Below are 27123 nucleotides of genomic sequence, written 5' to 3'. Positions count from 1 at the left end.
AAAAATGTGGTATGAATTAAAACTTTGTGCAACAAATGGAGATCTATGCCCGAGATCAGACGATTACAATTTGACCGTTACAATCTATCCTGAAAAGCAGGTAAAGAATGACGCCGTGAGGGCAGAGTGATGGTGAATTCATCCTGCGTGTAAATAACGTCCAACAGGAGCAAATGAATCTGGTTTTGTACCTCCTTGACTCTCTGGATCATCGGCTGCAGCCAGTCGGCATTGACCTCACAGTGGCTGTCCAAGAAGGTCAGAATGGTGGCAGAGGCCGTGTTGGCTCCTCTCACTCGTGATCGGATCAATCCTGCCGGAAAACACATGACACAGACGTTTAAAGGTTAAAAATTCTAAAGCAGGTTGCTAATAATTAACACAGAGGAAAACATGGTGAGCAAACATGAACACACACACAGGGGTGTCACAATACCAAATTTTGTCCCAGAAATTATTGCGATAAATGATAATATCGTCATTTTGAGACCATTTTCAAGTAATATAATAGCAATGGCATAATAATGCAAGTCTTTCAAAGATCAACAGACTTTAATTTCTAACAAACATTTAGCACTGGAGCTAAATATCCAAAATAAATAAACAAAACAACAGAAACAAACAAACTAAATTAATTCTGAAGTCTTTGTAAACAGAACTGTCCATCAAAAAGAAGCTAGTCGAGACAAACGCACCAGACTGAAGACTTTTATCATCCAGTCTTTGGAAGAAAGAGAGAGAGCCAAGATAAAAAACCAACAATCGTCCAAATGATGATTGAGTTATCAAGCTAGCAAAGCTAATCTATTTATTCTTTAAACTTTTCAACCTTTGTCTGCAATGAATCGAAAAGAAGTTGAAAATGTTAGCAGCCTTTCAGAGGTTTCAGAGTTCAGATTCCTGTGTGTGTCATCTAGGGAACAAACACAGGAACCCTTGTTTATAGCCAGCAGTGCTAGCTGTTGCAAACTATGTTAATAGCTAACGTAAGTAGCGATGATCCTCTGGGTCTAGGATGTGAGGTTTCACATGTGGTGTTTCGAGAAGCAAATGGAAACGTGCTAAGATGCGGTTTTATTGTGTCATTTCTGATCTCCAAAGCACTCTGCTTCACTTAAACCGTCTCTTTAGCTTAGCCTGTTAGATGAATCATTTAGCACAAATGAGCCAGAGTGGCACACTGCTAAGGGCTATTATTTTGTTCCTTACGAATTGAAAGCGAAAACATGCCAGTCCCATGTGAATGCCACACCAGCTTGTATTTGTAGAATACTTCTTATGAATTTAGCAGCATTTTTGAAGATTTTATAGCCCAAAATAAAACTGAAGCGAACGTAAGAAAGGCTAAATATACAAACCAGAAGGAGCTGACATCACCTCTGCTCCGTATATAAATAATGAACATGCACTTGAGGTATGAAGGGTAGAACAAAATAGATTTGGAGCAGTAATTATGATTCTTAAAGAGAAATCACAACTACAATCATTAAAACAGCAGCTCAGAGATTTAGAAAAATAAGAGACTGGAACTTGGCTGTACGAATCAGTATTTCTTGGCTCGCAAATAAAGTTGAGCCAAACTAATTAATCATGTTGTTTTCAGTGAATTTGTCAAAAAGCCTGCAACTTCGCTTGTTAATTAGACGAGTGTCTTTGGAGGATCTCCATGGGTGAGCTTTGGGATGTTTGGTATAAATTCCCTATTACAAAAAAATAAATAAACAAACCATTAATTCTTCCCATCTTTTCACTTTCTCTCCAGCGTCAACTCATTGTTGCAGGAATGGATCTTATGATTAGTTGATCAAAATGAAGGCCTAGTTGAGGAATATCCAGATGGCTGCACACTAAAGAAGCTGACAGGAAATCAGTTCCTCCCTCTGGTGAAAATGTATTTTTCAGAAATGCCACAGAGAATATTTTATGAGTGACACTGGAGCATAGAGAAAGTATCTGCATGACAAAATACGGAATAAACAAAACCCTCACCTCGCTACAAACTTAATCCTCCAGATGGCACTTTGTTTTGCAAAGTGCACAAAGTTTGACCTTTCTCTCTTTCCATACGTCCTCCACTCAAGCCGCCCGGCAGCTTTGGATCGCCAGGAACGATAACAGAAAAATGTTTTTCTCCTTTTTCTCAGTGAACAGTTTTTGCGAACTACGAAAATCCAAATCAACCATCTCCACCACGTCTTCTTTAATAATAATAATAAAAAAAGAGCCTCATGTCGGTTCCTATTAAACCTAATTGACTTTCTGGGGAAAAAAAATAAAAAAATGAAAACATTTCTGTGATATTTACGCATTACATAAGCTGGCACAGGCTCTGAAGATCAAACAGCCTTTAGACATGAAAGCGATTAACTGGATTAGCCTGAGCTAAATACCAAAATGTCTCCCCTTTTTTCCACGCCAGTGAAATAAATGGATTGTTAACGAGATGTCATCTAAACTGGTGGGGGGGGAGGGAAGTGTATTTCAAAAGATGTCATGTTAAAAACAAGACATTAATAAAGCTGCATCTTCAATTACGGTCATTTATTTTAACGTGGAATTCCCTACAGTACAGTAAACTTAGGTTTTGTAAAAAAAAGGTTGTAAATAGTTGATATCCTATCGATATAAGAAAACTCCCTTGGCCTCTACTTTTAGAGTAAATCCAGATTAGATTAGTCCGGGATGATAGAACTAACAGGAAGTGTGAGAGAGGCCGAGACCTGTGTGACCTTTATGACCCTTTAAACCGATGTCATGTTTACGTTGACTGGTTATTTACAGTAAAGAGAGTGATTATTTACATGGGAGACTGGAGGCGGTGCGCCACTGATCATCGTCCCTGTGTACTGAAACATAAGGTACAACAGAAACACTTTACATCAAACTCAGGGTCTGCGGGCCAAATCCGGACCAACAAAACTTTTTATGTGACCCTGAGAAACGCATAAATAAAACCTTCAATGACAGCTGTATGCTTAAATATTATTTCACCAATCAAATCAAAGCCGTTTTTATACGTTTAGTGGTGAATTATGTTAATCAGTTGCTCTGGCTTTATTTGCTATTGGAAAAATTCCCACTAAATCAACAGTTCATTGCAAATTTTTCAGCAAGAATGGCCAAAAATGTCGGGTTCAAGTGACTGCTAACTCCCACCTGCAGGTGGCAGTATTTCTTTCTCAGCCTTACTTGTCAATCTTTAGTCCGTGATCGATTCGGCAAGTAGCTAAAAGACACATTTACCATCACAAAGAGGCACAAATATTACAAGATTTCTGGCAAATATTTCTAAATTTATGCTACTTTGAAAAATGAAAAAAAAATATGCAAAAACAATTGTGAAATCCTAGGAGAACTGATCATTGTAAAAATTTGTTCAATATTATTTAATTTTAAGACTTTTAAGACGTACTTATTGAATGCAGATACAGCTACTTAGTAATGTCTTAATTAAAAAAAAAAAAGATTTTACATGTATTATTATGCATTCTGGCACAACCAGCCCTTTGAGAACATTCATGATCTTCATATGGCCCAAAAATGAAAATAAGCTCAACATCCCTGCTTTGAATGGTCCACTCTTCCTGTGTGTCCATGTCTCACACAGGAAGTTCACTAGTTCATAAGCTCACAAAATCTTGAACTCATCAAATAAACATATATTTACATTCAGATATACATTTAAATGCACATTTCTCTGCGCTTACATGGTTTTCCTGCATTATCAAGTTAAAAGAAAGACATACAAAGCAGAATATTTATGAGTAAAAAACTTATTTTACCATTTCTAATGACACATATAGTTTTATTTTTTTCTATCATTTAATCAGACAAAAACAAGATTCTGATTCTGAGCTTTGCTCAGCATGGCTTGCAGCAGATTGGCACATTTGTTTTTACTGAAACTAATGAAGGCTTTACAAAATAATGAGTCCCATCTTGGTCCAATGGTGCAGAGTTAAACCTGCTGTTATACCAGATCCTCTGCCCCGTGGAGTTATTGGTGCTTTTAGGTTTTATGAGGCAGTCGGACACGAACAAGCACATGATTGCGCAGTGAAACTGTCTGGTCTACATGCAAAATGCTCTCTGAACATCCCCATACTGAGAGATGGCGGTGGCGGTGTCATGCTGTGGGGATAACTTTTCTGCAGCAGAGACAGGGAGGCTGGTTAGGGCGATATGGACTGAAAAGTTTTATCACAATATTTTGTGGTACTATTGTGATAACGAAAAAAGTGACGATAAGAACAGTTGATTGCTATTTTTTTAGGTAACTGCATGGCTGCGACTGCATCACACAGCATTTATAGCCCCACACACATAAATACTGCTTGAAAAACATTTGAAACATGAGCTTCTTTGGGTCACCAGTCACACAAACAAGTATAATTTCTAACATTAAACTGAAAATCGTAACTGCATTTAATTGTATTTTCTAATTTGTTGATGCTTTCTTTGAACAAAACGAGGATAAAATAGAAAAGTTAACAATCCTGACAGTACGACAGTTCGTGGGTTTTTAAACACAATTAATTGGAATTAAATCGAAATTATTATCATGATAAACAATGTATCACAATAAATTTTAAATGATACAATAAATGCCGAGCCGTAGTCAGAGTTGAGGGGAAGATGAATGTAGCTAAACGTGGCCTTACTGGAGGAAACCTCTGCTACAGATGACAAAAAACACACAGCAAGAGCTACGTTAGCATGAACTAAATCACGTTAGAACAGCCTTAACAGTTTAAGAGCTGACATGGGAACAAAATCAAAGCATTTTTTTTTTAGCTCTAATACCATTAACACTAGCTGGGTGGTAACTCAATGAGAAAAGCCTGCCTCGTTGTGTTAGCGCTCACTAACCTCTAGCACAGTGCGACGCATTAAATGAGAGAAACTCAATGATGCCTGAAGCTGTGAAGCTATTTAAAACTCAAATCAATTCACCGACAGATGATGTGACCATGTTTTTTTTTTTCTCCTTCTTCTGCTGTTGTGGTAAAAAAAAAAAAGAAAAGAAGTGAAAACAGTAATCTGCCTTGAACATTTTTATCGGAGAAAAGCTGTGAAAGATTTAGCTCATGCTCGAAGCTTTAGCTCCCTGCCCCGGATTTTTAAAGCTGGCGGAATAGGAAATCTTTAAGATAAGCTTGATCTGGTCGACTGTGACCGCCGGTCGGACGACGCTGGCCTGAATCCGACGTGCTTCTGCTTCGTCAGCATGTGCTTGTGCTTCTTAAGCCGAAACAAATGCTTAGTTTGCTGTGAGTGGCAGCACAAGCAGAAAAAACAGAAACTTCCCTCCTGGCTCCGAACTCCAGTGGTTTTAACATTTAACCTCAACTAATTCATCCGAGTGATTTCCATAATGTAGCAGGACACGTAAGAGGAGATGTGGAACCTCTCAGTGCTGCACATCTGACACCAAAAGCCAGGTTGCTTTTCACTTATTTAAACAGAAAGTAGCCTTTACAACAGCATGATGTCACTACTGGCAGCTTCAGCCTCAAAATGAGAAACATACAAAGAACGCTATTGTTCTTTTTTTCTTTTCTTTTAATAAAATGGTTGATTAAGTCTAAAATTAAAAGGTACTTAGCCTGTCAAGAAAACAGTACAGTTTGGTTCATGTGGTTTCAGCCTCATGAAATAATTCAGGCTTTCCATTGACCATCAGTCATATTTGCTCTGCTGTCATAGATCAATAGAAACATTTTCCACACTGCTGATGAAAAACAAGGAGCTGGGTTTTAAAGCATTCGTTCTTGCATTTCTTTGGCGTGGAGTGCTTTATTGAGGAATCGTCATCAGCACCATTTATTTGGGAGTCAGTGAACAATTTTATGACCTGTGTTTTTGTCGTTTTAGAACTTATTTTATTTCTCTTCTTGAATGTGTTTGTTTTGCCTATGTACCATTCTTTAGGTAGTTATTTAATCTGTAGGGGTGTCCCAATCAAAAATCAATATCTGATATTGGTCTTATATCAACCAAAAGACGAGTATGATGGTCTGATATAAGCAAAGCAACAAAAGCATTCCAGTGTTCTGCACCAGGATTTAGTCCGACCCAGTGTTTCTACACAGCAGCACTTGGACCCACTGATTAATAATAAATAGATAATTTACTCTCATACCTGTGGTTGTTGAGTTTTGTTGTCTGATTGAATAATATCACTGGATCAAGCCTTTTCTAGTATTCCACACTACAAAATAAGTGGTAAAATTATGTATGACTCATCCTGATATTGTATCGACTGAATATCATATCGGCTAACACTCAATACTGCAATATCTGTATCGCATCAAAAGTGGAAAAAATTGTATTGGGACACTCCTAATAATCTCTTCTAGACCTGTAACCAATGATTATTCCAGTTATCGATTAATCTGTCAATTATTTTGATGATTAACCAATAAACTGGATTTAAAAAATTGGCACATTCTACAGATTTTTCATTTAACTTTTTAAGCTTTTGTAATACAGTATTGGAAATATGTTGAAATAAAAAGAAACAATTTAATTCCTTTATCAAATAAGAAAATAAACAATTTTGTTGCCTAAAATGCAGTAACAGCATTCCTTTGGTAAATTTGGACCAGGTGACGATTAATTGATTACTAAATTAGTTGACGATTATTTCCATAATTACAATTAATCGGATTAAATATTTCATTCCTAATCTCCTTATTTTATTATTTATAAAAAGTATTTAAAAGAAAAAACAACTTATTCAGTATTTAAAAAGTGTGGGGCATACATTCAAAATCTGGGTTTTGCCTAGAAATATACATTTTGTTAGAGAGCAACACAGAGCTTTCAAAGAGAACGTAGTAAAAATGATTTAAGGAGGAACTTTTCAGCCTGGTAGAGACGACTATGAAAATGTGATGTGATTATGCAGTGGATAGATAATATGTCAATATTTCACGCCTATTTTTGGAAAGCCATACCCTTTTAAAAAATGAATAACAATAAATAATTCATTTAGTCTGAAGATGCAGTGCTGGACTTTTGCTGACATTTTGTCAGGTTACAACCACAAACAGACCAACAAATCAAAAGCTGAATTGTGAAGTAAAAGGAAGAGAGTACAATGTTTTCTAAATTGTATTTGGCATGAAAATATGTTTACTCCATTCACTGCAGTGAATGCAGTGAATGGAGGTTTTTGAAGTTTTTCTCTACTGGCTTGGTCCACCTAAAGGCGGACATGTTTTTGCTCAGGTTTAGTCAGATTAAATGGAGAACATCTGTGAACATTAGTTTTTATGTCTTTCCATAAACCCATTTGGATTCAGATCTGGATCATTTACGCATTAATGTGCTTTGATCTTCTAGGACAAACAGACCGAAGAACTTCTTACATCCATTGTTTTTTTGTTTTTTAACAAAACATAAATTTTTCACGCCACGACTTAATTTTATTTACAGCTCATGTTTTCATATATTTATTCATTTTATTTCATCTACATCTCATATGGGTCATCTTATCTTCGCTTCATTAATTTATTTCAGCCAATTTATTTCACTCATAACATGACATGGGAAAATGATCTTGTTATGAGTGAGGTAGTCTAGTACTTTTTCACCAATATTAAGTAATTAGTGACATAAAACAAGCTCCTATTATTTCCTGAAAAGTTCTTTGTTATTTCAAGCGTGCTACGATATTGGCACTGGAAACTGGACAGAATTTATTTGGTAATATTTTGTGTTTTTGCAGTGCACATTCCCCACCGGACCCTTTCGCAGAGTTTCGAGTCTCGTCCCAGTCTTCCCACTCACCCTCTCTCCTGCTGTTCCTCAGGCAGCGCACTTTGGGGATCTGGGAGAGCAGCTGGCAGTCCTCAGCTGGAGGAGGAGAGCAGAGGAGATGACATGTTATGTTTGGAGGCCAAACAAACACACACACACACACACACACACACACACGCACACACACACACACACACACAGAGGAAATCACATCTCTTTTTATTGCCTCTGTCAGTCACTCGGACCCACAAGCACAGCACACAAAGCCGCGCGACCAGCAGAGCATCCATTCTTGGTGAAAGTTTGATGCCCAGAAAGACATAAACGTGAGCACAAACAAAAGCATTTTGCTGCATCGTTCACCTCGCTGTGCTGTTTTCCATAAACAAATTCAACTCGTCTTTGACCGGCCAGAAGCCGCCGCAGACCTTTTTGTTGCTGCGGGACGAGCGGCTTTGCAAACACGGGCGCCGATGCACACTCCTGCCCTTTTGAGGATTAGTATCAGGAGCAGAGAGTGAGTGTGATCTCACTGAGGGATTGTGGGTAGATCTAGCAGCTTCCTCCCCACCCCTCCTCCCATCTCAGCCTTATGGTCGCAGACTGAAGCTCGACAACTTGTAATCCTCTTTGATTAAACAACGACGCTCGTACAAACACGTTTGTTTGTATTTACGGGACACGGTCGTGTCGCAGGGGACGGGAGTGTGTGGTGTGTGTGAGAGATTGAGCGTGGGACAGCAGGTGTGTGTGTGTGTGTGTGTGTGTAAACATGTCTATATGGGAGACTAATCACTCAGGGAAGATGAGAGGAAAGCCGTGGGTTACACTCACAGAGCAGATGTTGAATTTCAGACAGATTAAGTGTGTGTGAGTGTGAATGTGTGTGTGTGAGCGTCCATTTTTGAGCGCTTGTGTGTGTTTCGTCGATGCAGCACACAAATTATACATTTTCACACATTGCCATGTTGCAACTGCACACCACATTTTTGAGGATTTTATGCTAAAACTGGTGCAGGATAGCGGAATGTAAAGAAATAAATATGTGTTTTTAAAGGTTTTCGGAAATAAAATCTATTACAAGGCGGACAAAAGTAAAATTTTCTGCAGAAACGAGACAAAATCAGGTTGTTAGGCAACACCTATTGTCAAACTATCTGATGTGATTAAAGACAGATGTGTTAATTAATTGGAGGTTCTGAGGGGCTTCATTAAAATCCAACATGGAGGCCAATGTAGGAGTAACTATGGTTTATTAGCACTTCTGATGGTTTATTTCTAATCAGATTAGTCACATTGATAGCAGTTAGCATGTACAACATTTAGCAAAGCCAATTTTTCCCTAACATGCAATGTGAAGACACTTATAGTGCAGCATCTTACTGTAAAAATATTTCAAGTGTGGAAAGAAACAAAAAAAATTTAGCATGCTAACCCCTCGTGTCGTATGTTTACCGTATTTCCCATTAGCCACTTGAATTTCAGGTTGACGGCCATTTTGAAAGGTGGCCTTTTAAGCCAATTCTTGTTGTAAAATGTTACCCATTTTCATGACTTGAATGAACTTTATGTCACATGACATGCTTTCGATTTTGGTCAACTAACGTTGAAAAACTTTGCTAAGAAAGTTTTTGCTACCTTTCCTAGCAAGGTTAGCAAAAGTGAACTGACTTTGCTGTTTGTGAGTCTCAAACCAGAAAAGGAGAAAAATATTTTGATTGCATTCAAGAGAGAGGCAATAATTTTAATTCAGGTTGTACAAAACATCTGTTCTGTTTATTACTTATATACTAAATTAGGTGCTATTTTAATAATTCCCTATTACTAGCGCTGTTCCTCAAGGTCATAAATCATAAATCTCCTTCCTGTAGCCTGTAAGAATACACCATCCACAAATTTTCATAGATTTATAATTATTTTACCTCCAACCGAGTTAACATGAGGTTTTCCCCATCTGAGTAAAAATCGTTTCTTGTCAAATTCAACAGCAACTCTCTCAACTTTGATCTAAGTATCTAGTAGTCGTACTGTTTAATATTCTAGCTTGATTGGTAAATTACTATTTTTACTAAGTAATCTTTGAGCAATCTATTCTTGTCCCAGTGAAACTGGACACAAATGAGCTTGTCTGCACGCAGAGTAAAGATCAGCGTCCTTGACTGAGGACAAAGTGCATATAGTTAAGGCGAGCCTTGATGGGATTACCCTCAGCCGGGACAGGCCTTAATGCTGCTGCTGACCGTCGCGCTCCGCCACCTTCTTCGCCTGTCTGACTGCCAGCTCCCATCTATTGACCAACAAGCTCACACTCTCACTGCCAGAGCTGAAAACCTCAGATGCTCTCTGGTGACTGAGGGGCTCATTAACCCTCTGAAGCCTGAATGAAGGTCACATGGAGAACGTTTGATTTTTATGGCTGTCAAATCGTCAGGAAAAAGATGCACACCTCGACTTTCAATATGAGACAGTTATTTAGAATCACAGTGTGTATTTTGACGGGGCCAACCCGTCACTATGCATTTTCACATGCATCTAAAAGGTTGAGTTAAAATGAATTAAAATGGTATATGAGGCAATAAGAAACACTTTATTAAGATCACATTCAAATACCAAGTTAATAACAGGGCCAGCATCGCAGATACCGATCATTTTTATTTAAGTTTGAGATGCTATAAAAATTCTGAGCTTTAAGTGTTTTCTGGCGTTTCCTTTTAATTATTCAGTTCAGTACCAGAGCAGAATTTGCAGTTTATACTTTAATAACATTAATATGATTTCTGTCGATTTTTCCTACATAAATAAATCTCCAAAAAAACAATCATCTGAGAGCAAATCAATATAAAACATGTTTTGAGGTAGAGTTGAGAAAATACAATACGAACATAAAATAAAATTTCAAGACGAAACTGAACTAAAGTACGAATCTTAGCACTCTAGTGTCGATGCGATACCATTACAGTCTTGGTATCAATGTTATCAATATTTTGGATCTATTCACTCACCTCCAACATGAAGGAAATGTATGCAAACTACTTAAAAAAGTAATATAAAAACCACGAAAAATATTCTATCTCATTGTTTTTGCATCAGACAAGTTGAAGTGAGAAACAAAAGATTATTAGATCCCAAAAGTTTAAGGGATACAGTGTAATGGGAAAAAATTCATTGGTTTAATTTTGAGACCATCATTGATTGATCTTTGGTAGTTATTGAGGCTGATTGTGATTGTTGCTGTAGTTTATAGCAGCTTAATCCTGATACAGCCACACCACAACTGCTTTAACTCAAAGTAGAGAAACGTTCAGCTTTCCCATCTTTCCAGTTAAACCCATTTTTAAAAAAAAAGGAGTGCCTCAAAGAGGCTCACTGGCTTAAAGTCAGACCGGGGCAAAACTAAAAGCCTCAAACTGTAACCAAGGACTACAGGAACGTGTTTAATGCGATACCCAACACTGGGAATTGTAATTAAAAACAGGGAAGGAGGCTTAACGTTTTGAAGTCTTTTGGCGGTTTGGATACGGAGAGCAATGTGCGTCCATGATGGGTGCAGGTAGGCCGGAGGCCCACGGGGAGAATAAATCGCGGCATTAGGGAGCTTAAAGTGCTCCTGCTGCTACATCCGCTGAGACACCAATGTTTAGATGTCTGGCCAGCTCTGGCACTTTCGAGTGTGTCCTTATGTGGGTCTGAGCACATTGGGAATTTAGGTCAACGTGCGGTTCCCAGAGACACAAGATTTATGAGGTGGAAATTACAGAAAACGCAGCAGACGGTGTGAAGCATGAGCTCATGTAATTCATCTACCTACTGCCGTCAAAGGGGAATAATTGCTAAGATGTGGTTATCCTTTATTTCCACAGAGCTACTGAACGCAAAAAAAAAAAAAAAAAAAAAGACTTTTCACCCTCTAAATGCAAAACCTACTTATTCATTTTACAGCAAGTCTCATATGTAGATGTTTGTTTATTTCATCAACAGTTGCTGCGTATCCATTGGACATATATTTGCAGAAAAATAAATTTGCTTAATGGAAACACGACAATTTAGAAAAAAAAAAACAAACTCTAAAATCTTTATAAAAAATGTAGAAAAAAAATGTAACTAATAATTCAGCTTCAGAAAACGAGAAGCTGAAATCGTATCGGTATCAGCCGATACTGAACCCCAGATATCGGTATCAGAAGTGAAAAAAGTTGAGCAGTGAGTCCCTTGTAGTAGCAACAACAACAATGACAAAAAGCTTACGGTCAGTGCTAAAGTCGTCTATGAGGATTATTTCCTGAATGAGAGACGGGGGGCTTCGCATCAGGACACTGAAACAGAACAAAGAGAAGTGAGGTCAAAGTGAAAACACCAGGCTTGTGTCGCCGCACCAGTCGTACACGGCGGGTTGGGGGGTGTTTGAGTTCGGCCTCATTACCTTTTGATGGTGCGAAGCAGAGTGGAGCGAGCTTCGTTGTGGAAGGTGATGATGATGCTCGTGGAGGGAAGCTCGGCGTCGTAGGTCAGAGATGCGCATCTACAACGGCAAAATGAAAAGAAGAAATTAGATCTGTGCGCTCAGTCGGCCGCCTGCGATTTGCTTCCCATGCAGTCAGAAAGCAGACGCATATTGAGCAGAGTCTCAGCCAGCTGTGATTAGCAGAAGTGGCCTCATTGTTGCCATTAGTGACATGAAAATATCCAGTTGCCCAGCAACAATCACACAGGTTTGGAACCGCTTTCCTCTCTTGTTTCCGACACTCGGATATTCAAGTTCAAGTCAGAAGACACAAAGCTAAAATATTTAACTTTTTCAAAACCTTTACACCAAAAGAAGCATCTTTTTACTCATTATGTTAAACCTGTTATCAATTACATATGGAGCATGACCTTAATTAATTAGCTGGAAGCTCAATTAGCACCTTTGAAATGTGTCTAAATGTTTATGAGGTCTTTAGTATCAGCTGTGTTTTAATTTAGGGTTGAATGGGGAAGTTATAGGCTGGTGAGGAGTGAAGGTCATGCTTCTGTGATTAGGGTAAGAAAACCTGAATAAACAATTATACGAAGGTATGAGTTTTATTCTTTTCAGAAAATCACAAGAATGTAAACATTTTCACCAATCAACATTTCTGTAACTGAGAATTAGTGTTGTATTAAACCAATAAAAAACTAAAACAATTTCTTCAGTACAGAACAGCTTAAGCTTGCTTTCCTTTTACAGCCTCATGAGAATCAGATTTTTTTTTTTTAGACATTGAATTTATAACGCTGAATTTTTTATTTTGTGTAATTATGTATCTGTACTTTAAATTTCCTTCTTGGCTTCAACATTTCACCTGTAAAAAATTAGCAGTCAGCACTAGATGGAGTGGAGCAGCTTTCAGCCAATCAGATTACGCTGTTTGATCATGTGACCCCAGTGTGTTGGGCGGGGCCAGATGTGTGTCTCTTAACAGTTAGCTGCGCTAGCTAACCAGCTAACTGCTTGATGATTGGGTCATCACCTGTGCAAGAAAATTTTGATGCGGGTGAAATTTTAAAGGTGAATTTTTGCTAGCACATTTGAAGTAAAATAATAATAATAAAAAATTATGTTATAAATTCAATGTATATATAAAAAAGTCTGGTTCTGGTGTGCGTGAAAAACAGAATGCAAAAGAGAAAAGATGCCAGGAAAGCAACTGGCAAAGGGTTTTCTATTTTTTTCCCCCCACATAGTTCCTACAACTTTTTGTAGGAACTACAAAAAAAAACTTAGAAAATCTTAGTAAAGATGGCAATCTAAAAAAATCCTATAATTATTGTAAACAATCTGTTCCTTTAAGTGTCAAGCCGCCCCGAAAACATCCTGTTTATTCACAGAGAGGGCTGACATTTCACCAAACAGAACCATTTGCTCAGAAATGACTCAAATCGATTCCTCTGACCCTCCACTGAACCGTAATTGTTGCGATTCTTAGCGAGATTACGGCGGACGATTTTTATTCGGTTGTTAAAAATCCGGGCGGGGACCTGGAACGGGGCAAGACGCCCAACTATAACTCGACACGGAAAAAAACGATAAACACGCCCAACCGAAATCGAGTGCAAATTGTTCACAGAACAGAAAGAATGTTTGAGAAATTAGGTGTGCTGCCAGATAAACGGAGAAAACTTCCAGGCCCATTAAGTCCAGCAAAAACAACCACAGAGATCCGGCGCGTTGCTCAAAGGCATACATCAGGCTGAATGTCTTGGAATAAGTGAGTCATTAATTTAAGCTACTGTGGGTCCAGTTTCTCCTGTCAGGCTCGCCGTAAACAGCTCAGAGAGACGATTAGCCAATCAGAGAGCTTTCCTTACACCTTCCTTAGCTAATGGGTAGATGTTTGGATTCAGCTAGCCGTCAGGCTAACGCCAGTGAACTGCTATCATACGCCTCCAACATGTGGCTTACACTGCCTTGCAAAAGTGTTCAAAAGTTTTTTTACTTTTCCCAGCTTTGTCACTTTATAACATATTATTCAGCGTATCTTATTAGTACTTATGTCATAGCTGAATATCAAGAGAGTGCATAACGGTGAAGTAGAAGGACAATGACATGGTTTTTACAAATACAAATCTGAAATGTGTGGCGTGCTCCTTGTAGTGTAGCTAGCTATCCATATTCATTCATGTCACTGAGTGGAAATAACTCTAACCCTAAACACTTTCAGTCAACCCCCCCCCAAAAAAGCTATCGCTTTTATTGTCACTTTTTCTGTCATCACTGCTGCACCACAAATGATGGGGATCAAACTTCAGCCGCTGCGACACTCACCTGTAGTGTCTCGTGTCTCGGATGGCTCGCTCGCTGCCCAGGCGGTCACTCTCCTGCAGATTAAAGGCATGCTCCCTGTACGGGTCGTCCCCTGGTTTGAGCTGCTTGGCGGCCAGGTAAGTCTTCTCGTCGAATCCGCCCAGCAGCTGGCTCTGCTGCTCGCCTCGGGGCGGCTGAGTCACCTGCACAAGAGGCAAAACGGAGTTCATGAGCGCACAGACGATGGAGAGCGGAGGCAGTACTCCTATAGCTGTTCATAGTTTGCTACAAACGCAAGCCACAGTGTATTTTTTTGGGATTATGTGTGATAAACCAGCACACAGTAGTGTAAAACTACGAAGAGGAAGGACTCACATCTACAGTTTTCAGAAATAAAAATCTGAAAAGTGTGGCACGCATTTGTTCAGTTCAACCGACTGCCTTCAGAAGGAACTAGAGTCCATAGACTATTGACTAAACTCAGTATGAGTTCGGGGTGAAAACGTTACCGCATGCGACTAATCTGAAAAGTGTAAGGCGTTAATATTACATAATTCAAATCATTTTGACCTGAAAGCCTCTCTCAACCGGAGGGTTACCTCCTTCACAGCAGTATGTCATGAATTCGACACATGAAGAGCAACAGCAGACGGCAACAAAAGGTTCAACAACAAAAGGAGCAAATTTCACAGTAAGAAAAACAACCTGGGTTTGGTCCAAACTTTCATCAAAGTAGCATTAGCTTAAACATTTTTTGAAAGCATTCATTTTTACATTTCAGGCTTACTACGTTAAGTGTAGTGATTAATCACTAAGCTAGAATGTGATTAATGTGATTAAATTTTTTAATTAATTGACAGCATTAGTGAAAACACAACCTGAAGAATCAATCAGAGAAGCAACCTAGATAATCTGGAAGAGCTGCAGAGATCCATAGCTCAGGTGGGAAATGTAATCGATACTATCGATTAATCACGTTTTCTGTTTCAAAGATTTAAACAATTTTAAATCTCTGAAACATCCAAAAGAGTGGATGTTTCCCACTCTTGATTTTAAATAGTTCAGAGTGCTTTCATCGCGTCCAGTGTCTACCATCTTGTTTTACAGCTTCTATTTATTTGGACTTTGAATCTCTGCTCTTCCTGCGGTTTATTTTGAAGTCACCCATCCTGGAGGGCAAATTAAAAAAAAAAAAAGAAAAGAAAAAGCGTCAACAGCGCTGTCCCTCAGCGTCAGAACTTTTCTCATCAAAACATGTTTGTCGTTTCTTCTGGGTGACTTTGCTGAAGTTCTCCCAGGAAGTGAGGACAAACGCAGCCTCTTGGCAAACTCCTGGCACATTTGCAGCTATGATTATTTATGCGCACCGTCTCCATGCGAGATGCCAACAAATAAATCAATCCGGTTGACTTTTAATTCATTATGAATACCATCATCAGCCAAAAATGTAAATGTTAGCCTCCCATTAGGGTGGCCGCGTCGATTCTAACCAGGCAGAACGATCCGAGTCCCCGTCAGATCAGAATACAGTCCATAAATTCTTGGTAATAAATGGATTTTCCCCCTGAAGGAGCTTTTCCAGCTGATGGATCCTTAAAGGAAGACGAGAAACGCCCTCGTCAAAGAGGTTCAGATGAATGACGGACACGCAGAGGGATCCAGCCTGCTGCTTCAGTTCGACTGGAGGGGGTTAAGAAAAGCTCCTGAACAGGCTGAGGTGAGACTGACCTCATTTCCAGCCTCCCCAGGGAAGCAGCGTGACCCCAAAAGAGCAAGAAAAATAAAAAAGACTGAGCTGGAGGCAAGTGAACAGTTGACAGTGACATTATTAGACTTGCAGGTTGCTAGAAATTAATGTTTATATGATCAGCAGAGGCTGTGTGAATATAGACCTACTAGTGGCTGCTGGACACTTACTGTGTTTACTGAGGCCGAACCGATTGCAGTATTCTGTACAATAACTGATATCTAAAAAACCTGACTTGGCGATTCTGATTTTGGCTGATATAGGGTTTTGAAGTGTTTCCACTATGGATGTGCACACATCTCTGTCGATATTCTGCTAATGTCTAAAAAACACAATTTTGTAATTGTGATGTTTCCATTAAATAAGAAATTAGATTAAAATCACACATAAATACATTAGTTCACGTGATAAGTTATTAGAAATCATGGCAGCGATGGACGTAATCATGAAATGTATTCGTAATTCAGCCATGGCGCTAGCGTCATCGTCCAATCAGAGGAGATGTAAGCGTTTTAGTCAGGCGTAGGAGCGACAAGCCCCGCCTACATTTTGTGAAAATTGTAGTCTGCGATTTTACAGAAGAATTATGGATTCAACACGTTGGAATTACAAAACTTTTCATGAACTGTGTGATTCTGTGAGAGCTGCAGTGGAACCGGCTGCACTCTGTCCGACAGAAACAAAAACAAACCGTCATCCTGCTAACACTTCCTGTGTCTTCTTCTTTGTGGTTTCCGCCTGTAGTAGCATCCGGCTGTTTATCACGTGACTCGTGTGATGTGACAAAAGTGTTTCGATAACGTCTGAGAAAACACCTGACAAACTTTTAAGTCAAAAATTTGAGTTTTTTTTTTCTTTTCAAAATGAGCCTGTTTCCATTAAGCTAATTTATATTCGTAGTTAATAGAAACTCAGCTGCTGTCGGGTGTTAAATGGTCACAATACAACTTAAATTGTTCAATCTTATTCTGTTGAAAAACTATAAACAATACGACTGAAACAATACAAACCTGTTTTAGCCAAACATGAGGTAGTGCTCTCAAACATAAATAAATAGTTTAGAGCTTTGTTATCCCAATTAACTAAGCTAAACAAAAAAAATCAGCTCCTTTAGTCCTTCGTTTTTCACATTTTAAATTTTTTTTCATGCCTCTCTATTTATTATTACTTGTCCTTTTTTAATTTTTTATTTTTTTTTTGCTGCCACACTTTAGGACTTCATGCATTCCAGTGAACATATTTTCAGAACATTCTGTTGAGTGAGAAAGTGAGAAGGACGTCCATGTGCTGCTTTCCGTTCAGCCCACATTTATACAATCAACTCTTCTGGTGAAACTGTAGCTGTTTTCCACTTGTACTGGAAAGTCGAGAAAGTCTACGCCGACTGAAGTCAGATTTCATTTTTCCCACCAAACAAAACCTGAAGTTGTAACATGTCTGCCATTAACATAAATCAACAAAAACTGGAGTAAAAACAACAACAAAAAAAAGATGCACAGATCAGAATTTGTGGTTAACTGCACTTTTTTATTTTTGCAAATTAAATCCATCTTTAATGACTATAACATGTATAAAATGTTGTCTAAACAGGTGCAAATCGGCACATGGTTGGTACGAATTTATGCGTGTCCGAAGCAAGAGAGAATCGGCGCACGGCCGATACAAAGCTTCCCCAAGGAGGGTAACAAAGCGAACCACGGCTGGAAATACCCGAACAAACCAGGAGCGAACTGAGGCGTTGTCGATTAGAAATGCCTTGAGGTGGGTACGAACGGATACGTCTTTGGCACAAAAGATTCCTAAAGCAGGTAAAAATTGATGAATGTTGTGGAAGAGGAATTTGCCCAAGGACACAACGGCAGAACGGAACAAACCGATGCACGGCGAGTACAAAGTGTCCCCAAAGAGCGTAAAAAATTAAGCACAGCCGGTTGGAAACATCGCAAAGGGGGTATGAGCTGAGTCTGTAAAAAACTTGTACCAACACCAACCTGTACCAACCTTGAATTGTCACATGGTTGTTGTAGAACATTCCCAAACTGCATGCCAATTAGCACATGGTGGATAAGGAACATCACATGGACACAAGGTAAGCAGAAAACATCGACAGACAGTATTATGTGGTTTCCAGTCACTTAGTATCATTTTATAGCTCAATCAAATAATTATGTCACCTTCAGTTGTTATTCAATTGCTGCATATATCAAACGTGGCTTAAAGGAAACATGACTTTGCGATCAATGCATTGAAACTGGGCCTCTGTCTCTTTAAGAAAGCGGAGTTTCTTTCTGAAACTCCGCACTGAGAAGAGGCTCGTATAACAAGCTCAGCAGATGCTCAGCTCCACCAGTCGTTTGCTAATTGCTGCTGGCTAGTCTGAAGGAGCCGAGTGACGGGGAGTTGAAGGAGAGGAGCGATTTGTAACGCGAAAGCTCGGCTTGGAAACTGCAACTGTGAGTGCACAAGTGTTTTACAAAGCTGAATGGTTGCCATGGGAGATTAAAGGATTTCCCAAATATACATGAAAGAATCAAAACAATGTTTTTGATTAGGAAATAACATATTAATACATGATGTAAAGCTAGAAATAAGTTGATTTTACATAATACTGCCCCTACAAAATGTCCAACAATGTATGACCTGATGTTTGTTCCTTTCAAAAACTGGAAAGGCAAAAGTATTTTTTTTTAATGTCTGGGTTTTTTTTCCAGCTGTTCAGATAGAAAGAGAAATTGTAAAAACGATCAGCTGTTAATCTGCTCATCGATGCTCTTTAGACCAGAACCTGAACAAACAAGTTTCACTTCCAAAGCTAATCACAGAAGCTAGTGATATGAAGCATGTATTATTCAAACATTTGCTCTCTTTCTTTATCTGCCTTAAAAAACAGTTCTAAAACTGAAGGCAGATGACAGAAAAAAAAGAAACAGTAGCCCTTTTGAGGCTCAGTGTCGTGAATTAAGGATGAGCTTTGTCTGGAAGATGAGCAGGTTTCTCCAAAAGACACTCGGAGGATTCCAGATAGTCCATCAGATTATCTCGCTACGGTGGGTTTAGTTTTCATTTTTCATATCTGTGCCAGACGGGAGGACACTGAAAATATTCAGACTGTATTCTTTATCTTTTAATTAGTTTCAAGTTGTATTCTACTGACGTTTGTGAAAACGCAGCAAGTAGGAGATAATTCTGTCGCAGGTCACTTAGAAAACTGAACTGACACTGCGACATTACGTTGTTCCCTTACAGCCAACTTAATGCTAATTTTCTGCTATAGTCAGAAAATTTATATCTGAGTTGTATCACAGCGTTTTATGGGATTATTGCAATAACAAGAGTGATGATAGAAACTATTTATTACTTTTCTTTAGCTAACTGTATGACTGCGATTTCAACCCCACAAACACAAATACTGCTCTTGAAAAACATTCCCAAATGTGACGATGTGACGATCACCAGTCACGTAGAAAAAAGTGAGATTTGTATTTTCAAAATGTAAACTGTAACTGCACTTTATCATATTTTCACATTTATTGATGCTTTCTTGGAACAAACGGTGGAGAAACGAGCAAGAATAACAATAACGTCAACACGGACAGATTATGGGTTTTAGAAACGCCGTTAACTGGAGTTTATTGTGACAACAATAAATTGAAAATGTCATGATCAAGATAAATGATAAACTATATGATAAAAGCCCACCCCTAGTTTAGGCTTTCTGTTAATAAAGGGTTGTCCTTTGATTGATTTGACTGATTGATCAGTCCAGGGAATGAACGGCTTTTCGTCCGATGACCACTGGAGATGGGAACCAGTTCCTGAATCACGCAACAAGGATGAGCGGCTACAGACAACGGATGCATGGAGATTTTAATGGCAGAATTAAACTGAAACTTCCAAGAAATCCTTCATGATTGGACCGAGGCTCTGCTGTTAGCCCAGTCAGCTCTGTGTTCAAAATGCCGCAACTTGAGGTGCACAATTTCTTACATTTGATTCATTCGGCCAACACTTAGTACATGTTAACCTGATATTATCCACAAATCTTACTGTGATTCCACCAAGGTCTGAAAATCAGCCGCTGTCCAGGTCATGTCTCCACATGTGACCAGTCGTCACCCCACCGTTGCCAACTAAGCAAATTTGTTGCTGTGTTGAGCGACTTTTCAGAAAAACCAATCGGTATTGGACAAAGTCGGAATCAGCAGGCCAGGTTTTTTAAAACTCAATGATTGCACCATTTTTAGAGTGCAGCTGAAACACATACAGACTGATTCTGTATAAATCCTTCAAAAAAACAACAGAAAAGCCAATTAGTTTGTTTTTTTAGTTCTTCTTAATAAGGTCAGAAAACCATGTCATTCCAATTATGTACATTGTGCTGGTCTATTAGGTAAGGTATGGTAATTTTATTTATATAGCACATTTTCAATAACAAGGCAGTTCAAAGTGATTTACATGAATTAGAAGGAAATACAAGCAAAGCAACAAACACAAAAGAAAAACAAAAAGGTAAAACTACATATTGGTTCCCCATGTTTAATAGGAATAAGTCGTCCATATAAACCAGCAGTGGTTTCTCTGGATTAGCAGATGTTGGTTCCCCATGTTTGGTAAAATTGGTGAGGTATAAAACTAAACGTTGGTTTCAGTCATTCTGGGTCGAGTTCTAGATTTCTAAATGTTGGTTCTCCATGTTTGATTCTATAAAGTAGACGGTACTTTTCCAAGTTTGCTCTACATTTGTAAACTAACAGGAGTTTCTCCAGGTCTCACTCTGATATTAGATGTATAAAACTAAATGTTGGTCTAAAGTAATAACTCCTCCAGAGTTTATAAAAGTAGCTAAATGTTGATGTGAGGTTACTGGGATTTGAGGTCGTATTACGTCAAATCCCAGTAAACACACAAAACTTTACCTTTTTTGTTGTTGTTTTGCAATGTGAAAAATGTGCAGAGGATTAATGTCCACTGCAGTGCAATGCAGCTCTACTTGGCCTTTCTTCCCCTCTCTTCAGCATGTTCATTAGCTGCATTCGTTACAGGTAATATCAATTTGTGAAAGCTGGCTCCGCTTTCCTCCCCCTCTTTCCTCGTAATTTCCCCAAAGCCGTGCTTCAGCTTAGAGTAACGCGTTGCACGTGAACTTCCTCTGATTAAATTTTGCAGCATTCCCCGTAATCACCGGCCTCGCTGACCTGCACATCTGTCGCCTGGTTGTTAACACCGGGCACGTCGCAAACATCTGACCTCGGCTCGCCTTCGGGTCTCGGGCCTCAGACGATGTCGCCGCTGCCATATGCCTCATGTGTGTCAGTAAGGTTCAGGCTCCTCAGGTTTCAATCTAATATTCCACACGCATTCCTGAGCGTCGGATCGGATGAGGCCGCTGGGTTATGAGCAGCAGTTACACTGATACGTTAAGCAAGAAGTTGTGTTATTTTTCCAGTTGGCATGTGACTGTGTAAAAACTTATTGACAGAACTGGGTTAAATGTGCTGTTAGCAAAGTCTGAGCCGGGATTAACTACATGTTCCATTATTGTGATGCTTATGAAACCTGAAGAGTTTATATGAGGGCAAAGTTGCCCTCATACAAAAATGGAGTAAGTATTTTATTTATTTATTTTATAGTTTCAGGTGTTTTTTTGTTTCAGGATGTTTTTACCTGCTTTGAGAGTCAAGCAGGTAAATTTTGCCCCCTTTTTTTTTTTTTTTTTGCAAAATGGTTCAATCAGATCGAATATCGACCATCAGTGAACATCAGTTTTCAAGTCTTGCGTTGTTCTCTGAGTTGACTTTACATCTGGGCCGTTCCAACACACAAATATGCATTAATTAAACCCAGAACGTGGCAGTTCTGATATTATTTTTAGGGTTCTTTTTACAGGTTTCGCCATATTTGGCTCCAACCATATGGATCAGAGAGCTTTCCCACAGCCTGATGCTGCCACCGCCCCGTCTCACTGTGGACGACAGTGTGTGTGTTTAGAGTTCTGCTTGTTGGCTAAAATTATCTCATGTAACCAAATTACTTCTTATACATGTTCCTGATGCTGTATTTAAAAAAAAAAAAAAAAAAAAAAAAAAAAAAAGACTTAAGTGATTAAATGAAAAATCTGCAAAATGTGCCCAATTTTATCCGATCAATTGTCAGGATAATTGATCAAATAGTTGATTACTGTAAAAAATGATTAGTTGCAGGTAGGGATGGGTAATTAAGCAGTAATATATACTGCGATAGACATGTGATCGATATCAATAGAAAATCCGTTCGACAGAAATGTTCGATAATTTCACTGAACTTTGATCCAGAACCGCACAGCACTCTGGGAGATGCAGGCAGGGGAAATGCTTTGGGTGGCATCGAGTAACTCGTTCATTCTTTGGTTACCTGGCAACATGAAGAGTAACGTGCAGCAGCAGTTTCAAGTTTCGCCATCATGCCTCATGACAGCTTAAAAATATATTTTTTAAAAACAGCGGAGAGTGAAAACTGTGGGTAAAAGGAAAGTAAAGGTCACCAGTTTGACAGAATTTCAGATATTTCTAACAAAAAACGAATCAATAATTATTGGTATCGACTGATATGAAACACTTATTGTGACACGTTGCTGCCCTACTTTAGTCCTATAGAATGCGATGAAGTTTTAGGTTGGAACGTAAGAAATCGTGAAAAATGTTTTCCACTTTTACAAGGCGCCACCAGGACCACCAGCGTGCAGAGAGAGAGGAAGAGGGAAGCATCAGTTTAAAAATACACAAACAAAACCAGGAATCAATTATGACAGAGCCACCCAGCAGGCCTCCGCTCTGCTCCAGAGAGCAGGCCAGAGCTGGCAGCGGGCAGGCGTCAGGTCAGATTACCAAAACAAACAGCAGCGACGTCTCAGTCTGATGACAGGCCAACGACCCCACTCACAGGAAAAACAGCAATTACAAAAGAGGGAGCTTCACTTTCAGGTCAAAGAACGATCTGATAAGGATCGATACCCGACTGCCAGAGTACGGCACGAGCTTCGGAAAGTCCGCTGGAGGGACGAGGGAGATTTCTTTGTGCATCCTCCGACTCGCCGCGGCAACCTCGGCTCACGTATTCAAACTCTGATGCAAAAAAGCAAACGGGAGCAGACGGGGAGGGGGACATGGAGGAACTCTGTGTGTACCTAAACCATGTTCGTATTTAGAATTCTGAATGGTGGGCGAGATAAACAGGTGGATATTTTATTACAAAATTACTCCGAGTTTCTTGTTGCAGCTCTAAACAGGCTTGTATCTCTTTACGCCGAATGCAGCAGAGTGCCTGCTGGACCACACAGTCTAATGTGAGCTGGCAGAACCTCAGAGTCCAGGGAGAGTCTGTGGCTGCAAACTGGACACCAGCATTTCAACACAGAGAGGCTCTAACCTCACAGTTTATGACAAACTATCGTTACCTAGTTGGCTCTTCGTCAACCAGCTAACGACCTGAAGTCTGTTGCATTTATTTCTAGAGGCCCTGTTTGAACGCCTTCTTCTCACCTTTGACCCCGCCTTCAAATAATTTCTCATGCCAACACTGTAGGGCTGAAACGATGAATCGTGATTAATTGATTATTTAAAGAATTGCCAATTAATCGTTAACTGGATTATATAGACTCAAAAAGCAGTAATAAAGGAAAAACTGTGCAAAAATAAAAAATACATGAATTTTGCATCAGAAGCAAAAAAGTATATTTGTGTCTGTAAATATGTTTTACACCCATAACTCCTCAAGTGGCTTTGGTTTAGCTTTGATTGGTTCAAATTCTGTAAAATACAGTAAAATTTAAAAAATTGATCATATGAAGCACCTTTTCCTGTCTAATTAAAAAATGTTTCTTTTTGTATTTTAAAAAAGGAATTGAATAATTTCTTCGTCTAATTTAAAATCTGCAGAATGTGCCAATTTTTACATCTGATTGTCAGAATAATCAATTGTTAAAATAAGAGTTTCCTCCTTCCCTTAAAATGATGTTCAGTTGTTTACGCATTTGTTGCTACAAAAGATCAAACTAAAGGAATCCTGTTCTTGCATTTTAGGTGACAAGGTGTGTATTTTCTTATTTAAACAAATGAACTGAGTTATTTGTTATTTTGATGTATTTCTAATATTGCATAAAATAAGCTTAAGTGGTTGAAAGAAAAATCTGCAAAATGGGGCAATTTTTCAATCCGATTAATCGTCGCAATGATCGATTCATAAAATATTGGTTAGTTCCAGCCCTAATAATGACTCCGATTTTAAACAATAACCTCCTGACATCCTGTTCTTGGTTTCTGGGGTTTTTTTAGTGTCCGACCAAGATCATTAGTGGGCCCCATCTGTGCACCCCGCATAAAACTTTCTGGAGGTGTCTGGGGAAAGTTCCCAGGGCGATTTGTTTACCAGCCATTTGCTCGTGACGCATTGGGCTTAGGAGCGAGGTTCTTGGGGCAGCGGGTCCCGGGGGCTCCTCCGTCGCGCTCCGCGGCTGGCGAACAAGCGGGAGAGAAAGAAGCCGCAGAAAGCGCCGGGCAGCCTCTGGAACAAAGACATGTCTGCACTGGAGGAGGACGCCGTTCCTGCTCCACATACACGCCAACCGAGCTGAGCATTATTCCTGCTGAGAGCCACACCATCAGTCCAAGTTTCTCTCTCTCTCACACACACACATGCACATCAACATGCAGCACACACTCCCCTGCAGCCCGTCGCCTCCAGCCACAGCGCCGTTCCTCATCGTTTTATTACACGGACCCCTCCTCCCCTCCTCTCTCTGAGCCGCGTTCACTCACAATCAGCGGGATGGTCCTGTCGTCCCGGTGGATCTCCAGCCGACCGGGGACCAGCTTCTGCCCGTGGCCCCTGCCGCGAGCCTGCGACGCGGACGACGACGGCGTCGACGCGGGCTTGCTGTCCTGCCACAGGTAATAAAACGTGCCGAGGATCCAGGCGACGGTCAGTATGGCGATGGCGTTGGCCCGTATCCTGCGCATGGTGAGCCCATAAGGAGGGCACCGGAGGCGAGCCCGCGGCTGGTTCAGGTCCGCCTGGCAGAAGGTGCAGCCCGCCGCCCCCGCCGGTGATGGGTTGAACCTGCAGAGGAGACGCGCAGCCTCTGCCTCTGTCGCTCCTGACTGCCGGAGACGCTGCCTCTCTGCTGGGATTTGCGCACCGACTGGAGCGCACGGTCCTAGCGCCGAGCCGTTCCCCCCGCCCCCACCTCACGCGCACACACCCCTCCTGTAGACACGCAACACTGTCGCGCGCGCACTGCCACGGGCTACAACAATAAAGGGGAGGATGTCTGCTCCTCTTCTCTTCTTTATCGGGGGAAAAGTCGTACAAGCGAAACCGCCTGCTTTGTCTCCGATTCACGACGGAGACATGAATCGGCCATGGTAGATGGAGAAAAAAAAAGGTGCGTGTGTGTGGGGCGGGGGGGCAGAGTACATTACCGCCCAAAAACTCTGAAAATTTTAGATTAATCTCAAAATGTTCTGAAAAACTCTGAAAAATTTGGTAAATTTTCGCCTAATGATATATTTTTTTAAAATTCCAAGTTTTTTTTCTAGAAAATTCCCGAGATTAATCATAAAATGAACTTTTTTCTATCAATCACGCACCAGGAGCGATAAATCGTGTTAACCGTTTTGGTTACACTGTGGAGCCAAAACACAAATAGAGAGTCAATGCACAGATGAGAACAGACCAATCATTATTTGAGTCCATTGCCACCAAAAAAAAAAAATAAATAAAAATCTGAGATTAATTTCTGAGATTTTGTAGGGAAAAAAATGTAAAAATGTTTGAGTTTCTAAAGTAAAAATCAAACAACAACCTCCCCATCCCCTAAGAAAATAAAAATAATAAAAAAATCCTAGAAAATTTCTGAGATTAATCTCAAAATGTCTGACTTTAGGTGGACTGACTTGTCTTTTAGCTTTACAGTTGTGCTCAGTCACTGGTGGGCTTCATATCATTAGCAGTCATCAGGCAATTTCTGAAGGCAAATGGCTGCGCTCAGAGAAAGATGGGGCTGCACCACACTTTTCAGTTTTTTATTTGCACAAAACTGCTTTGAATAATGTCTAATTTTAATTGTATGCCACTTGTGTTGGTTTTTCACATCCAATTCTAATGACATATATTTATGTTTATTATTTAGGTTATTTCAATTGAAAGATGTTATTTTCTATTTTATTTTGATTTCAAACACCTTTATTCTAAGGTAAATTAATGTTCAGGTTCAAGTAAATGTACTTACCTTTATTTTGTAAACTCTTGTAAAATGGTAAAAAAAACCAAAAAACATCCATCATATTCACTTTAATTAGCGTGACACATTTACAGATAAAAAGTGTTTGTATTTGTTGTTTTTTTATCAAGGCCACTGAAAGCTAGCTAGGCATCTTTACTGATGTAACCAGTAAAATGCCTTAAAGGCTCAAACTAAATGCACATCAACTGTATTTATTACAGTAGTCTCACACTGAGAGTCCAACTTTCAGTTGAAGTACGTTTATTTAGTGAAAACTCACAAGTTGGACAACTATTGTTACAGCTAGCTAACAACTGAAATATGTCTAACAGAGGACCTGCTTTAATTTTGTCAGCACAGTCAGCTCTGTGGTAGAGGAAGTAAAAAAAAAAAATCTCAGGATCTCAGTGTCAGCAAAGCATATCCACAATGGTTGCCATGTGTGTCCATGGCAACCATTCAGATGCTTCCTACTGTACACTCCCAACCAGTTGGCTTTGGAAGTAAAGCGAGAAAAAAAAAATCCTGTTCTATTCTACCATTACAAACGTAAACATGTGGAGTTTAGTACACTTATCGCTGTAAATCTGT

General features: G+C 39.6%; 1 protein-coding gene across 1 annotated transcript in view; it reads right to left on the bottom strand.

Annotated features, from left to right (window-relative positions):
• The window catches only part of galnt16 (UDP-N-acetyl-alpha-D-galactosamine:polypeptide N-acetylgalactosaminyltransferase 16), a 44266-nt gene extending 18767 nt beyond the window's left edge, over positions 1-25499 (bottom strand). The window contains exons 1-6 of the mRNA XM_014989101.2: positions 25067-25499; positions 14549-14730; positions 12185-12283; positions 12010-12077; positions 7795-7860; positions 192-313 (exon numbers count right to left, since the gene is read on the bottom strand). Of these exons, the coding sequence (XP_014844587.1) occupies positions 192-313; positions 7795-7860; positions 12010-12077; positions 12185-12283; positions 14549-14730; positions 25067-25267 (738 nt within the window). The 5' untranslated portion in view covers positions 25268-25499. The remainder of the gene's footprint in view (positions 1-191; positions 314-7794; positions 7861-12009; positions 12078-12184; positions 12284-14548; positions 14731-25066) is intronic.
• Between the last annotated feature and the right edge of the window lie 1624 nt (positions 25500-27123).

This window comes from Poecilia mexicana, unplaced genomic scaffold (assembly GCF_051168715.1).
Source record: "Poecilia mexicana isolate PSO_F unplaced genomic scaffold, ASM5116871v1 scaffold_22, whole genome shotgun sequence".
In the NCBI taxonomy this organism is placed as follows: domain Eukaryota; kingdom Metazoa; phylum Chordata; class Actinopteri; order Cyprinodontiformes; family Poeciliidae; genus Poecilia; species Poecilia mexicana.
The sequence above is the reverse complement of the archived record's forward strand: the minus strand, read 5'-3'. Positions and strand labels throughout refer to the sequence as shown.